Source organism: Sus scrofa, chromosome 13 (genome assembly GCF_000003025.6).
Source record: "Sus scrofa isolate TJ Tabasco breed Duroc chromosome 13, Sscrofa11.1, whole genome shotgun sequence".
In the NCBI taxonomy this organism is placed as follows: domain Eukaryota; kingdom Metazoa; phylum Chordata; class Mammalia; order Artiodactyla; family Suidae; genus Sus; species Sus scrofa.
The window spans coordinates 133871390-133886700 of record NC_010455.5 but is presented as its reverse complement, the minus strand read 5'-3'; the positions used below and the strand labels follow the sequence as shown (position 1 = coordinate 133886700).

General features: G+C 47.9%; 1 protein-coding gene across 1 annotated transcript; it reads right to left on the bottom strand.

Moving 5' to 3' along the window:
• ZDHHC19 (zinc finger DHHC-type containing 19) lies at window positions 499–13629 on the bottom strand. Its single transcript, XM_021070166.1, has 7 exons — window positions 10913–13629; window positions 10446–10567; window positions 9462–9601; window positions 8450–8622; window positions 7916–8021; window positions 1447–1532; window positions 499–1123 (listed from the first exon to the last, which is right to left on the bottom strand). The coding sequence occupies exons 1-7, from the start codon at window positions 11191–11193 to the stop codon at window positions 820–822; spliced, it is 1212 nt and encodes a 403-aa protein (XP_020925825.1). The 5' UTR covers window positions 11194–13629; the 3' UTR covers window positions 499–819.

Here is a 15311-nt window from a genome sequence, read left to right as displayed (position 1 = left end):
CGGGCCTGCGTGGAACTAAACAGAGTGGGGGCGTGGGGGCTCTCCCCAAACACCGCCCAGCAGCCCACCCACTGGGGAGCAAGAAACTGTCCAAGCGGTCACCCCCCAACAGGCAGAGCAGAAGGAATGGGCTGGCCTCCTGGGAGGTCCATGCAGGGGCCCTGGGGTGGGGGTGGAGGGCTGTGGGTTACCCACCCCCATTTCATTCCTAATGCTCCGCCTCCATATGGTTCCTAGACAGCTTCAGAGCAAAAGTTGCCTTTAAATAAAGGAATCCACGAGTTCCCGTCGTGGCGCAGTGGTTAACGAATCTGACTAGGAACCATGAGGTTGCAGGTTCGATCCCTGCCCTTGCTCAGCGGGTTAACGATCCGGTGTTGCTGTGAGCTGTGGTGTAGGTTGCAGGCGGCTAGGATCCTGCGTTGCTATGGCTCTGGCATAGGCCAGTGGCTACAGCTCCGATTCGACCCCTAGCCTGGGAACCTCCATATGCCGAGGGAGCGGCCCAAAGAAATGGCAAAAAGACAAAAAAATTAAAAAAATAAAGGAATCCAACCTGTCGTCCCTCCCCACCCCCTGCAATTATAAATCCCGGACTAGACTCAGTCCTCATAAACAGCAGAGGAAACTGAGGCCCAGAAAGGGTGAGTGACTGGCCCAAGGCCACCCAGTGAGTGAGTGGTTTGGCCTTTGTCCTTTGGGTCTCCAGGGACTCCTGGTCTTTTCTGGAGGCCTGGGACTCTACTGCCAGCGCTCCTTCCACCTACAATCCCCCTCCCTCTGGCTCGGAGTCCTCCAGCTTCAGGGCCAGCCCAGTGTTCATTGGAGGTCTTCCCCCAATGCCTGTACAATCCGAAGGCACGGTCTCCAAACACACACAAGCACACTTGCACACGCACACACACACACACACCTCACCTCCTGCAGGGCTGCGGCCTCACCACTCCCGGGGGCACCCTTCCCTGGTTTGTAGAGACCCAGAGATTGGGGCTGGGGGCTAGACTCAGGCCCAGGGAGGGCTGGGAGACTGAGCGCCGAGGGGGACGTCGGGAAGTGCGGGTTCTGGGTGGGCACCTGGTCAGGCCCCACCACTCTCTGCAGCCAGACGGCTTCGGCCATGTACCTGGGGAGCAACAAGCAGGATGCCAGGGGTCATGGCCCTCCTGACCTGGCCCCCTCAGCCTAGAGAGCACACGGCCCAGGGGCTGGCCCGGCTGCGAGCTGAGCCCAGTTTTCGCAGTGCCCGTCCATGGAGACAAGGGATCTATTTCTCAGGGCAAGAACCCACAGAGACAAGGAAGGAGAAGCTCCACAAAGCCCTGAAGAAAACCCCCAAAGAACCCAAGGAGCTGGGAGTTGTGCTAAGGGGCCAGGGAGATGACCCAACTCCACTCCACCCCACCAGCCCCAGGGGCCAGCACTCAGGCCTCTGGTCTGCCAACTCACTTGGGTCCCAGCGGTGCACAGATTGTTAAATACCAGTTGCTGGCACAGCCGTAGTCGAAGGGGTTGTATCCCTGCAGGTATCGGCACTGGAGGGGGGGTGAGGACCAGAAGAGGAGCTCAGATCCAGCAGAGGGCTGTGCAGGCCACCCCCACAGGCCCTCCCTGAGCTGGCCAGCTCAGTCTAGGGCTGCACCTAGCGTCCAAGGACAGAGAAGCCAAGGCCTCCCCCAGCCCACTTCTGAGGTCCCTCCCCCATCAGCCAGTAGCCCCTCCCCTAGTCTCCTCCCTCTCTTACTCCACCGGAGGCCACAGCCTCCTGCTGCCTCCTTCCAAATATACTTTCAGATCTTCCAACCTAAGTTGCTCCAAAGACAGTTCCACCCCTGCTCCCTCAACTTCTCTACTTTCCCACATCTCACTTTTTCTAGAATTGTACCTTCACTGAATTTTAATATCTAGAAAGGCAGTTGCATGGGGCCCAATCATACTTCCATGACCAAAATCCCTTGGCCCTGGAAATCTGGCCCGAGTTTCCTGAGCCGCTAATTCTTCACCAATGTCAAGGTCAAGTCCTTCCCTGGACACTCTTGCTCATGTTCTCCTCCCCGCTTCCTTCTACTCATCAGCCATGCCCCCCACCTCCTCCCTGGCACAGGCTGAGTCTCACTGCACCTTCCAGAGCCTTAGCTCCAAAATGTCTGTCATGGCCTAAAGTGGCCCAGGTGCCCCTCTGCCCACCACTAGCTCCCCTGTGTCCCTTTCCCCTGTCACAGAGATCATGATCTTTGCCACTCTTCTCCACCTAAAGGAACCAGGACTCCATGCAGGGCAGCTGACCTCTGGGGGAGCAAAAGTCCAGATTCTGGGAGGTCCCCTCCTTGCCCAAAAGCAACACGAATCATTGTGATAGGTTGAGTTGTGCCTACTCCTAGGTGTTAAAGCATTCCAGAGAAACTGGTAGTCTAGGCTCAATTTTAATTAAATGGTTAGAAGAGTTTGATTAAATTTATGACCAGAATTTGAAATCTAGAGAAATTAATTTTGACTTATTAGAGGTACGTGAGGTATAGAAAAGGTTGATTGCTCATTGCTTAAAGGAATAATGAGTTATTACATTCATAAGAACAGATAATAAAGTAGAGCACCTTCCTCTCCCTGCACTGGACCTGCAGACATGAATGAGTCCAACAGCTCAGAAGCTCCCAGACTATCCTCTCTCACTGGCTCCAGGTCTCCTGCTCCAAGTCTGTGTCTCAGATGATCTCACACCCACAGGACCCAAACCAAGGTGGGCATCTACTGGTCCCAGTCCCCTGCTGCCTCTGCTCACTGGTCTTCTTCCCCGGGGATCAGGGCGACGGCTTCTCTCTCTCTTTCTCTCTTTCCTTCTCTCCCAAAGCACTATGGATTCTTTTGTTTGTAGGTTCTCTCCTTTGTTCATAAATATTGGGGGACCTCAACCCTGTTCCAGGCATTGCACCAGGGAATGAGGACACATCACAGACAACGAAGCCAGCCTTAACTTTCAGGGCAGGTGGGGGCGGCTGGGGAGGAGTCAGGGCAGCATGGATTGGGGATTGGGGAGAAGAGCAGGCAGCCAGGCCAAGACTCCAAGGTGCAGACAGGGGAGCAGCAGCCCAGGACAGCAGGGACAGCTGCGCCCCGAGAGGCTGGAGAAGGGCCACCACAGGTACGTTCTGTTTCAGACGCTGCTGTGCACAGCCTGGATGACTAATCTAGAGGGGGGTATAGCTGGTAGAGTGAAGGCCTGCGACATCAAGGGATGTTTGCTTTGTATTTAAGATGCAAGAGACATGAACATGTGTGATGATGATGGGAAGGAATGGTAATAATGATAGTGTAGAGGTACTTACTTGTACCAGCCACTGTTCTATGTATCTTACACACACTAACCCATACTGTCCCCTTGTACAGATGGAGAAACTGAGGCACCACATGGCTAAGTAACACAGCCAAGATCTCCTTGCTGGTATGTGGCGGAACTGTGATTTGGCTCCAGAGCCCTTATGATCTGAGCAAGTGGCCCCAGCAGAAGTCATGGCCAGGGGATGGAGGTAGGAAGGGAATGCAGTTGAAGTGTGTGAAGAATGCCTGACATGGGTTCTGGTAATGGGAAAGAGCCTGCCTGTGAATCACAGAGGGCAGACCACATTTAGGTTTCTTTCTTTTTTTGTCTTTTTAGGACCGCACCTGCGGCATATGGAGGGTCCCAGGCTAGGGGTCGAATCAGAGCTGTAGCCGCCGGCCTATGCCAGAGCCACAGCAATGCTAGATCCAAACCGTGTCTGCAACCCACACGACAGCTCTCGGCAACGCCAGATCCTTAACCCACTGAGAGAGGCCAGGGATCGAACTTGCAACCTCATAGTTCCCAGTCGGATTCGTTTCCACTGCGCCACAACAGGAGCTCCGCATTTAGGTTTCTTAAGGCTGGAGATTCTGGATTGGGACAGCCCCACGAGGTAAGGCCTGACCTGGGCTGGAGGAACCACAGGAGGTGGGAAAGGAGAATGCTGCCCAGGAGAGGCCGAAATGAGGGACTGAGGCTGGAGACCAAAGACATGCAGACCACAGGGGGCGGATGAGGAGTAAGGGCTGAGCAGAGGAGTCACAGATGGGCTGAGAACCAGGTCAAGGTGGGGTGGAGGGATTAATGGTGACTGGAAAGACGGGAAATGGTGGGCAAAGAGGGCTCCTCTGTCCTTTCAACTATTTCAAGGTCTCCAGCCCCTCCCTCATCGACGCAGCCCACTACAGTCTTCCGAAAACAGCCTTTCGTAAAGTCATTGCCAAGTAGAAGGAATTCCATGACAAGGAAGTTCAATTTTATCACTCAACACAGTACTGGTGTCAAAGAAAATACAGTTAAAAAAAGAAAAATAAATAAAGCCACACAGGTTGGAAAGAAGTGAAACTGTATCTTTTACAGATGACATGATTTTCTATGCAGAATCAACAAAAAAGCTATTAGAATAAGCGAATCTTAAAAAATTGCAAGATTCAAGACTAATAGACAAAAATCCATTGTGTTTTCTTATAATAAACAGAAATGAAATTTTTAAAAATAATAATAGCACAAAAAGTAAAATGCTTGGAAAAAAATTCTAACATGATGTAGGCAAGATCTACATGTAGAAAATTGTAAGGCACAAATGAAAGAAATCAAAGAAGACCTAAATTAATAGAGAGGTATACTATATTCATAGACTCAAAACCTCAATATTGTTAAAATGTTAATTTTCAAAATTGATCTATAGGTTCAACACAATCTAATGAAATTCTCAGCAAACTTTTTTTACAGAAATTGGCAAGCTGATTCTAAAATTTATACAGAGGAGTTCCCGCTGTGGCTCAGTGGAAATGAATCTGACTAGTATCCATGAAGATGCAGGTTTGATCCCTGGCCTCTCTCAGTGGGTTAAGGATCCGGCATTGCTGTGAGCTGTGGTGTAGGTTGCAGATGTGGCTCGGATCCAACGTTGCTGTGGCTCTGGCTGTGGCATAGGCCAGGGGCTACAGCTCCGATTGGACCCCTAGACTGGGAACCTCCATATGCCGTGGGTGCAGCCCTAAAAAAAAAAAGACAAACAAAATAAAATTCATACAGAAAGGCAATGTAATCAGGATAGTCAAAAGAACTCTGAAAAAGAACAAAGTTGGAGACTTCATATTGCATGATTTCAAGACTTAATATAAAGCTACTACTCAAGATAGTATGATACTGACAAAGGAATAGTCTAGAAATATACCCACACCCATTTAGTCAACTGATTTTTGACAAATGTGTAAAGGCAACTCAATGGAAGGATAGTTTTCAAAAAAATGGTGCTAGAGGAATTCCCCCATGGTGCAGTGTGTTGAGTCTGACTGCAGGAGTTCCTGTTGTGGTGCAGTGGAAACCAATCTGACTAGTATCCACAAGGATGTGGGCTCAATCCCTGGCCTCACTCAGTGGGTTAAGGATCTGGCATTGCCATGAGCTATGGGGTAGGTCACAGACAAGGCTCGGATCTGGTTTTGCTATGGCTGTGGTGAAGGCTGGCAGTTACAGCTCTGATGAACATCCATATGCCTGTAGTGAGGCCCTAAAAAGCAAAAAAAAGAAAAAAAAGTCTGACTTGAAGCAGTTCAGTTTGCTGCAGAGACATGGGTTTGATCCCCAGCCTAGTGCAGTAGGTTAAAGGATCCAGCATCGCTGCAACTGCAGCAGAGTTCACAGCTATGGCTCAGATTCAGTCCCTGACCAAGGAAATTCCATGTGCCATGGATGTGGCCACTAAAAAAAAAAAAAAAAAAAAAAAAAAAAAAAAAAAAAATGGTGCTTGGACAACTATATGAGAAAAAAAAAAAAAAAAGCTTGACCTATACTTTGCATCATATACAAAATTTAACTCCCAATGAATCATGCTCCTAAATATAAAACCTGAAGTTATAAAACTTCTTGAAGAAAACATATGAGAAAATCTTTGTGACCTTGGGTTAGGCACAGATTGCTTAGTTACACATCAAAAGCACAATCCATAAAAGAAAAAACTGATAACACACTTCATCAAAATTTAAAACTTCTGAGCTTTGAAAGACACTGTTGAGAAAATGAGATGACAAGCCACAGACTCAGAAAAAATAGTTGCAAAACACATATCTGAATCCTAAATATTTAAAGAACTCTTAAAACTCAATATTAAAAACACAACCCAATTTTTTTAATGAGCAAAAGATTAGAACATTTAATCAAAGATACATGCTGTCAAATAAGACCATGAAAAGAATTCAAAATCATTAGTCACTAGGAAAATGCAAAGTAAAACCACAAAGAGATATCACTACACATTTATTAGACTGGCTAAAAAAACAAAACAAAACAAAACAAAACCCTGAAAATGCCAAATGTTAATTATGAAGAGCAACTGAAATTCTCATGAGAATGCAAAACGGAACAGCCATTTTGGAAGACAATCTGGCAGTTTCTTACAAGTAAGCATACAGTTACCATATGACTCAGCAATGCCACCCTTAAGTATATACCCCTCCTAAGATGAAATGTATTCACATGCCTGTACACCGTTTATAGCGGCTTTATTAATAATCACCAAAAGCTGCAAACAACCCAAATATCCTTCAACTGGCAAATGAGTAAACAAGCCGTAGCACATTCATATGATGGCATACCACGCAGCAATAAAAAGGAGGAAACTACTGACGTGGGCACAGATGAATCTCAAAAGCATTATACTATGCGAAAGAAACCAGACTCAAAGCCTATGGTTACATTTATATGAGATTCTGGGAAAGGAAAAATTACCGGGGTCAAAAATAGACAGAGGTTGCCAGAGGCTACAGTTAGGGAGAGAAACTGACTGCAAAAGGCCATGGGGGAATTTGAGGGGGTGATGGAAAGGTATTTTTGTTTGTGTTTTAGGGCCTCACCCGCGGCATACGGAGGTTCCCAGGCTAGGGGTCAAATTGGCGCTACAGCTGCCGACCACAGCCGCAGCCACAGCCACAGCAACGCAGTATCCGGGCCGCGGCTGTGACCTATACCACATCTCACCGCAATGCCGGATCCTTAACCCACTGAGAGAGGCCAGGGATCGAACCCACAACTTCATGGTTCCTATTCGGATTCGTTTCTGCTATGCCACGAGAGAAACTCCCTGTCCTAAATCTTAAATATGGCAGTGGTTATAGGACCGCATGTGTTTGTCAAAACTCATACAACTGTGCACTAGATAAGGTTGAATTTTATTGTATGTAAAGAAATAAATCTATCAAGGTTCCCAGGTTTCTGCTGCTCCAAAGTTAAATTGGATCATTTAATACACCTGACTTTTTTGCCTTTTAAATCTACCACTTGATTGCCTGCCCGTGCCACCACCTGATCCAATTAGAACGGTTTCCTCATCATCCTATCAACATTCCACAGACTTTCAGCCTTCCTCGCTTGTTTGCAAGCTTTGCCCCTCAGTGCAATGCCCTCCCCTCGACTTCTGCCGTCCAAAACCACTAGTGGCCCTTCCTACCCTGCACTGCGGCCCTCAGTAAACTCTCAATACCTCGAGTCTGCACTACGTAGTTAGCACAGGCCCCTCTCTCTGGCTTCGCGAGTATTCTGGCGGGGGTTACCCTGATTTCAGGTTCCTTGTCAACCAACACAAGCGGAGGATGCAAGCTTACGCACCTCAACGCCCATCGCTCAAAATAATGCGCACATAGCCTAGCACAAAGCAGGTCCTCCACACAGTACACTTAGGAAGGAGAATGCCCACCGAGCTCCAGCAGGAGGTGAGATGTGAACTGAATCTGGTCTGGAATAGCTAACGAGGCACCTTCAAGAGGTCAGGGCATCAAGGACCAAGGCGATGGAGAAAGCGGAAAGTGCGGAAGTCTCGGAGGGGGAAGGTGACCACCCACAGCCGGATATCTTGGTGCCCTGCTGGTCCCCACATACCTTGCCCTCGTAGGAGCGCTCAGCCGCGCTCACGGACATGGCCTGGATCAGCAGCAGCAGGAAGAGTGGCACCATGAAGCCGGCGGCGGGTACAGCCACCACAATGCTGCGCACCAGCTAAGGAGCAGCGGCCCTGAGACCATCCTCCTTGCCCCGGCCCCTCGCAGGCCCCTCCTCCAAATAACCCCGCCCACAACCAGCCCGGCCCATCTTCTCCCAGCGCTCTTCCCCAGTGTAAGCCTCACCCTGCTCTCCAGACCCCCGTGCCCCCTCTACCACTCCCCATCCTTGACCCTGCTGGATGCTCAACCCTTCGCGGTTCCTCCAATCCCCACCCACCTCCCTGACCCTTCCCACCCTCACCGGGCGCCAAACTTATCCTCCCGAGAGGCTTCACGGTCTAACCCCGCCCTTCTTTAGCTCTGTCCCTGTGACCCCGCCCCTCCACCATCCCGGCCCCTCTGCTGACCCCGCCCCTCCGCTGTCCCCGCCCTCCCCACTGCTACCCTGTGCGTCCCACAGCCCCGCGGATACGCGATAGCCTTGTCCATGGAGAAAGGCAGATGGGTCGTGCGCACCAGGAAGATCAGGCAGGTGACCAGTATGGCGCCCGAGTAGAGGCACAGGGACAGGACGAGCAGCATGAAGAAGCGGAAGTTGCGGTGACCGATGCAGTTATTGACCCACTTGCAGTGGTGGTCAAAGTCCTGGGCGAGAGGGAGAGGGGGCAGGCCCCGAGGACCCAACCTCTGACCCAAGCTCCCATGCCCCCAAATCTGAGGTTTTACTTACCCCACCCTTTAAGCCACCTGCCCTTGGCCCCACTCTCTGGCTTCCATTCCTAGGGAGAAACTGAGCCACTAAGTCCTAAGGCTGCTGGTATTTCCAAGCTTAGAGCTCTGTAGGGCACCCTGGCTCACATAGTCGCATGTCAGTAGGCCTTTAGAGACAGGGCCTGCCTAGTCTTCCATGGGACACACATTCTAGTATAACTTTGGGCAGGAAATAGACTATCTCGGGGCCTCTGTTTTCTTACCCACTGGATGAGCATAACAACAACACCCTTGCCCAGTCAGCCTCCCAGGGTTGTAAGGACCAGTTAGGACAGCACTTTGGTAAATTCATGCAGGCTGTGTTCTCATAACCCAGAAGACCAGGAGACCATCTGCCCGGACATCTAGAAGAGGACAGGCAAATTCCCCTGGCCAGGCCTGCAGCCTGCCCGAGGGTCTTGAGCATCTAGTGTCAGTGAGCCCTGGGTAAGAGGGGGGTATTTCCTCCCCTGGGCTGACCAGACCCAGCATAGATGCAGATGCACCCCTGCATGTCAGCACCAGTGCAGGAAAGGGCCAGCCTCCCAAGGCAGGTGCAGGCACAGAGGCACTGACCTGTGTGAGTGACCAAGAATGGCTGGGAATTACTGCCACCTTGATCTTTAGCAGTCCTGGAAGTGGTCTCATTCCCACCGCTGGTCCCTGTGTGAATGGGCCTCCTGGTCCCAGGCAGGAGGAGGGAAGGTAGATGGGCAGGTGAGAGGGGCACTCACCTCCACACAAATGTTGCACGAAGGGCAGTGGTGGGTCCGGGGTGGGCAGTGGAAGCAGCACTTCTGGCACCACTGCAGGCGGAAGGCCCTGTGGTTCACCCATACCACATGTACCACCATGGGGCCCTGTTCGTTGGAGCCTGGCACAGGAAAAGTATTGAGCAGCAGCAAAAGGCCCTTCTATCAATCTGCTGTGGCAGAAGGGCATAGGCAAGCAGCCCCACAGCCTCACTGGACTCCAGGGAGGGTGGGAACCAGGTGAGCAGGGAATCCTTAGTCCCCACTGAGCAAACTGACCAAGTTTAGAGAGGCTGACGGTCAAAGGAAAGACGGGTTCCCAGCCCCAGGATTTATTTGAGAACTCAGGTCTTTGGCCCTGTGATTGTGCTTGAAGGAGTTTGTGCAGTAGGAAGGAAGAAAAGAAAATGGAATGGTTGGAATTCCCTTTGTGGCTCAGCAGTTAACAAACCCAACTAGGATCAGCAAGGATGCAGGCTCAATCCCTGGCCCTGCTCAGTGGGTTGGTTAAGGATCCGGCATTGCTGTGAGCTGTGGTGTAGGTCGCAGACATGGCTCGGATCCTGCTTTGCTGTGGCTGTGGTATAGGCCAGCAGCTGTAGCTCCAATTGGACCCCTAGCCTGGGAACCTCCATATGCCCAGGGTATGGCCCTAATGAGGAAAAAGAAAAAAGAAAAAAAGGAAAGAAAGAAAGAAAAAAGAAAAGTGGTTTTGAAGAATTGGCTTCTCTCCTCTGCTGGCCCTCCCCTCCAAGGCAACTGGAAGACCTCCAAAATTCTGCTTTTCCACCTCTCCATGGCTCAAGAAAATGAAGTGCCAGATGCAGGTCCTAAGGGAATGAGGACATGGGGTGAAGGGATCCTGAGGCCCCAGGTGGGGAGACGGGAGGAGCACTTTAGGAATTATCCTTGCTGGCAGGATCCCTTGAGGCGCTACCTCCTTCTTTCAGGGGGCCAGTGTCTCACCTCGATGCAAGATGCCAGGGTCTGAGAAGTTGAGTGAAATGAGACTGAAGAAGGTGAGGACAAAGAGGAGGCCTGTGACGATGGGAAAGGCCCATTCCCCCTTCTGGGCCAGCCACCTGCACCTGAGACCAGAGGAGGATTCAGCCATGATCTGGGGTGACCTAAAGCTCCCCCCAGGACCCAGTTAGCCTGGTCAGAACCCTCAGACCTTAAATCCTGCTCTAAATATCCAGGCTAGTGACAAATGCATAGAGATTCCACCAAAGATCACCCAGTGTTACCAGCCACCTGCAGCTCCCAAGGCACTCTACACCTCTGTGCTTTGCACATTCGGTTCCCTCTGCCTTGAATATCCTCCCTTCCCTGACCCCTCTTCAGCGCTCCCCCTGCGTCCATACTGCCATGATCTGTTTTCCTTTCTGTTGCTCTGTAAGGATCCTCGCTGCCAGTTTGTATGGGAGACTCACGGGAATGCGAAGAAGAGGCCACTGAAAGTGATCAGCAGCACCACGTTGAAAGCGGCAAACAAGCTTGGGAGCAGCCAGGGGAGGGGGGCCTGAGGTGGGGAGTGGGGCTCCTTCACAAGGGGCATGGCATCCTTCACGAGCGGCATGGCTGGACCTCCCGTGCACCCAGGGGAGATCAGAGACAGTAGGCTCCTTCCCCTCTGCCGGTTCCAGGAGCTCCATGCCACAGCAGCCTCGGAAGCACAGCCCAGGGTGGAAAGAAAGAAGCCCCAGTGTGACATCACAGAGGCCGAGGAGAATGGGGGCGAGGGGCTCTCCAGTAGAACCGTCTGCAGCCTGTGACTGTCACTTCCAACAGCAACCCCCACACATACTGGTACTAGGGCCTGAGAGGTCCTGTCGCTGGGAGGTCAGTTTGGAGAACACATGACATTAGAGAAACACATGGTGGGGAGAGAGTAGCTGATTCTACTCGCCGTTTAGGTTTGGTGCTAATTGAAGAAAACGGTGTTCGTTATTCTAGCTTCATTTTTTCCATTTCGTCATTACAAAATCGCACTTTGCAGGAGGAGGCAGCTAAATTGTCCCTCGTTTCCAGGGTTGGCTTCATGATACAATTCTGGTCAATGAGACATAAGTGGATGTTTCTAGAAAGGCTTTTGCTTTCCTGATAAAAGGGAAAAGGACACAGTTGGTACAGCTCTGTCCCTTTCTTCCTGTTTTGAACCTAAACATGCTGGCGGGGTCCACCTTGACCCATTAGGCAATAAGTCGACATGGGGCACAGACAGAATGACACTGATGATACTGAGTCACTGCCCCAGCCTTGAACTCTCTCCCTCTGAGTTGCTTATTATGTGAGAAAATAACTGGGGTTTCTGTTACATATAGCTGATGTTTGTCATTTGTTTTAGCTAGTGAGCGTCAGAACCACTCTGTATTTGGAGGATTCCCACACTATAAGCTTTTTGTTTGTCTGTCTGTCTGTTTTGGCTGTACCCACGGCATATGGAAGTTCCCGGGCCAGGGATCAAATCTGAGCTGCAGCTGTGACCTATGCCACAGCTGTGGAGACACGGGATTCTTAACCCACTGCATCACAAGGGAAATTCCTTGTTTGTTTTTGTTTTGTTTATTTATTTGGGGTTTTGAAGGGTTTTGTATAGAATAGCATTTAAATGGCCCCAAAATCATCAACCAACAAGCAGTAGTCTAGAACAGCTTAAAACTGAAGGGGAAATCAATAAGTTTGACAAAATGGTAGACTCTTCAAAAAATAATGGCCTAAGAGTTCCCACTGTGGTACAGTGGGTTAATGACCTGGCTTGACTCTGTGGAGGTACTGGTATGATGCCCAGCCTGGTGCAGTGGGTGAAGAATCCAGTGTTGCTGCAGCTGTGGCATTGGTCACAGCTCTGGCTTGGATTTGATCCCTGGCCTGGGAACTTCCATATGCTGTGGTTGTCGCTGAAAAAGGAAAAAAAAAAAAAAGAATGGCCTAGCCAAATGATATTTTAAAATATAATATAGTGCCAAAAAATTAACGACTTCATTTTACTTCAAGGACTTATAGCACATACTTCATCAACTATTTCCCTGATGATTTATCACAGTTGGCTCTTCCTATGGCTAAAAACTACCTTTTAGACTGGAACATATCCTTCATGATGCAAAGATATTATTTGACTCTGATTATTTTATCTTTCTGTGATATTCTAGAGATTAGTCTGATGGACTATTGAGACATATGTGGACTATATCGATGGAACTTGTGTGTGGGAAAAAAAATGTTAAATCAAAAATTTAAAAGCTGGACCCAAAAGAAAATCTGCACATTGATTACAACTATGTAAAAGTATTATATACATTAGCAAAGAATAAAAATAAATTTGGAAGGTAATTATCTAGTGTTCATTAGGAGTGTGTGTGTGTGTGTGTGTGTGTGTGTAAAGTTTGATTTATAATACTTAAAAATAAAAAGTATCCTAGAAGGAAAAGTGCCCAGACCAAAAAAAAAAAAAAGAATGGCCTATGCCTTCACTGGTAAATTATACTCAAAGTTAACCAGGGAACGCCAGCCCTTCTCAAAAAAGAAGAAAGAGCACTTCCTAACTCATTATATGAAGTTAATATTACCATATCAAATCCAGATGAAGACATTAAACACACAAACACACACACAAAACAGACCAATATCCTTCATGAATATAGATACAAAAATCCTCAGCAAAATACTAGCAAGCTGAATCCTGCATCACATTAAAAGAATTACATGCCATGACCAACTGAGATTTAGTCCAAGAATGCAAGATTGCCTCAACATACAAAAATCAATGTCTGCTTCATATTAATAGAATGAAGGGAAAAAAACAACAACACAATCATCTCAATGCAGAAAATACATCTGGCAGAACCCTTTTATGATTCCTCAGCAGACTAGGAATAGAAGAGAACTTCCTCAACTTGATGAAGGGAATTAATGAAAAACCCACAGCTAGCATACTTAATAGTGAAAGACTAAAAACTTTCCCTGTTAGATGAGAAAGAAAATAAGTACACTTGCTTCTGCCACGTCTATTTAACATTGTTCTAGAAGTTCTAGCTAGAAAAATTAGGCAAGAAAAAGAATAAGAGCATCCACATTGGAAAGAAAGAAGTAAAACTATCTCCATTTGCAGATGACATGACCTTGTATATAGAAAACCCTAAAGAATACACACACACTCACACACACACATGCACACACACACACTCAGAGTTAATAAATGAGTTCAGCAAAATGGCAGCCAAAAAATGGAAACAACTCAAATGTCCATTAGCTGATAAATAAATGAGTTAGCTGATAAAACAAAAATTGTATGTCCATACAATGGAATATTACTCATCCATAAAAGGAGGTAGTGAGACATGCTACAATATGGATAAACCTTGAAAACATTACGCTAGATGAAAGAAGTCCAATATAAAAGGCCACACACTGTATGATTTTATATAGATGAAATGTCCAGAACAGACAAATCCTTAGAGATAGAAAGTAGATTAATGGTTGCCAGGGGATGGGAGGAAAGAGGAATTGGGAAGTATGAGTTTTCTTTGGGGGTATGAAAATATTGTGCAATTAGATTAATGGTTTGCAGCACTATTTACAATAGCCAAAACATGGAAACAACCTAAATGTCCATCGACAGAGGAGTGGATCCAGAAGATGTGGTACATATACACAATGGAATATTACTCAGCCATCAAAAAGAACGAAATACCAGCATTTTTAGCAACATGGATGGACCTAGAAACGATCATGCTAAGTCAGCCATACAATGAGACACCAACATCAAATGCTTTCACTGACATGTGGAATCTGAAAAAAGGACAGATGAAACTTCTTTGCAGAACAGATGCTGACTCACAGACATTGAAAAATTTATGGTCTCCGGAGGAGACAGTTTGGGGGGTGGGGGGATGTGCTTGGGCTGTGGAGTGGAAATCCTGTGAAATCAGATTGTTATGATCATTATACAACTACAGATGTGATAAATTCTTTTGAGTAATAAAAAAAAAGAAAAAAATTAGATTAATGGTGATGGTTGCACAACATTATGAATGTACTAAAAACCATTGAATTATACACTTATGTGTTATGTGAATGTTACATTACATGAATTTTATCTCAATAAGAAATTTTATAAAAGAGAGAGGACCTTTAAATATCAAATGATGGAGGACCCCTGAGGAAAGCTGATGAAATTCATGGTTTGTTTATTTTTTCTTTCAAAAATGACCCTTAGGAGTTCCCGTTGTGACTCAGTGGTGACAAACCCGAATAGTATCTATAAGAATGCAGGTTCCATCCCTAGCCCTGCTCAGTGGGTTAAGGATCCGGCATTGCTGTGAGCTGTGGTATGGGTCACAGATGTGGCTCAGATCTGGCTTGCTACGCTGTGGTGTAGGCCGGCAGCTACAGCTCAGATTGGACCCCTAGCCTGGGAATTTCCATATGCTGCAAGTGTGGCCCTAAAAAGACAAAAAGAAAAAAAAAATGATCCTTACACTGAGAAAGTCAAAACTGAAGGAATAGATGTCTTATGTTATCAAATGAATTTGGGGGGAAATTTAAACCAAAAAGATGAAATGAAGTATTTGTTCCTCTTGAGTCTAAAAATCAGCGTTTGACAGGTAGCAGTCCAAAATTAGCAAGAGAAGCATCTGATTGGCTGGTCCAGCTCATCCCCTTGCCATGCCTGAGCTATGGATAGCCTGGCCTTAACTCATCCATGGGTCACGCTTTACAGGAAGTGGCCACTTAGGGACTTCAGTGAGGCAGAAGTACCACATCGGAGCTAAAGCCCACTCTTCTCACCAACACCCTGCCATTTTTTCCCTCCATCACCATCCATCCTGA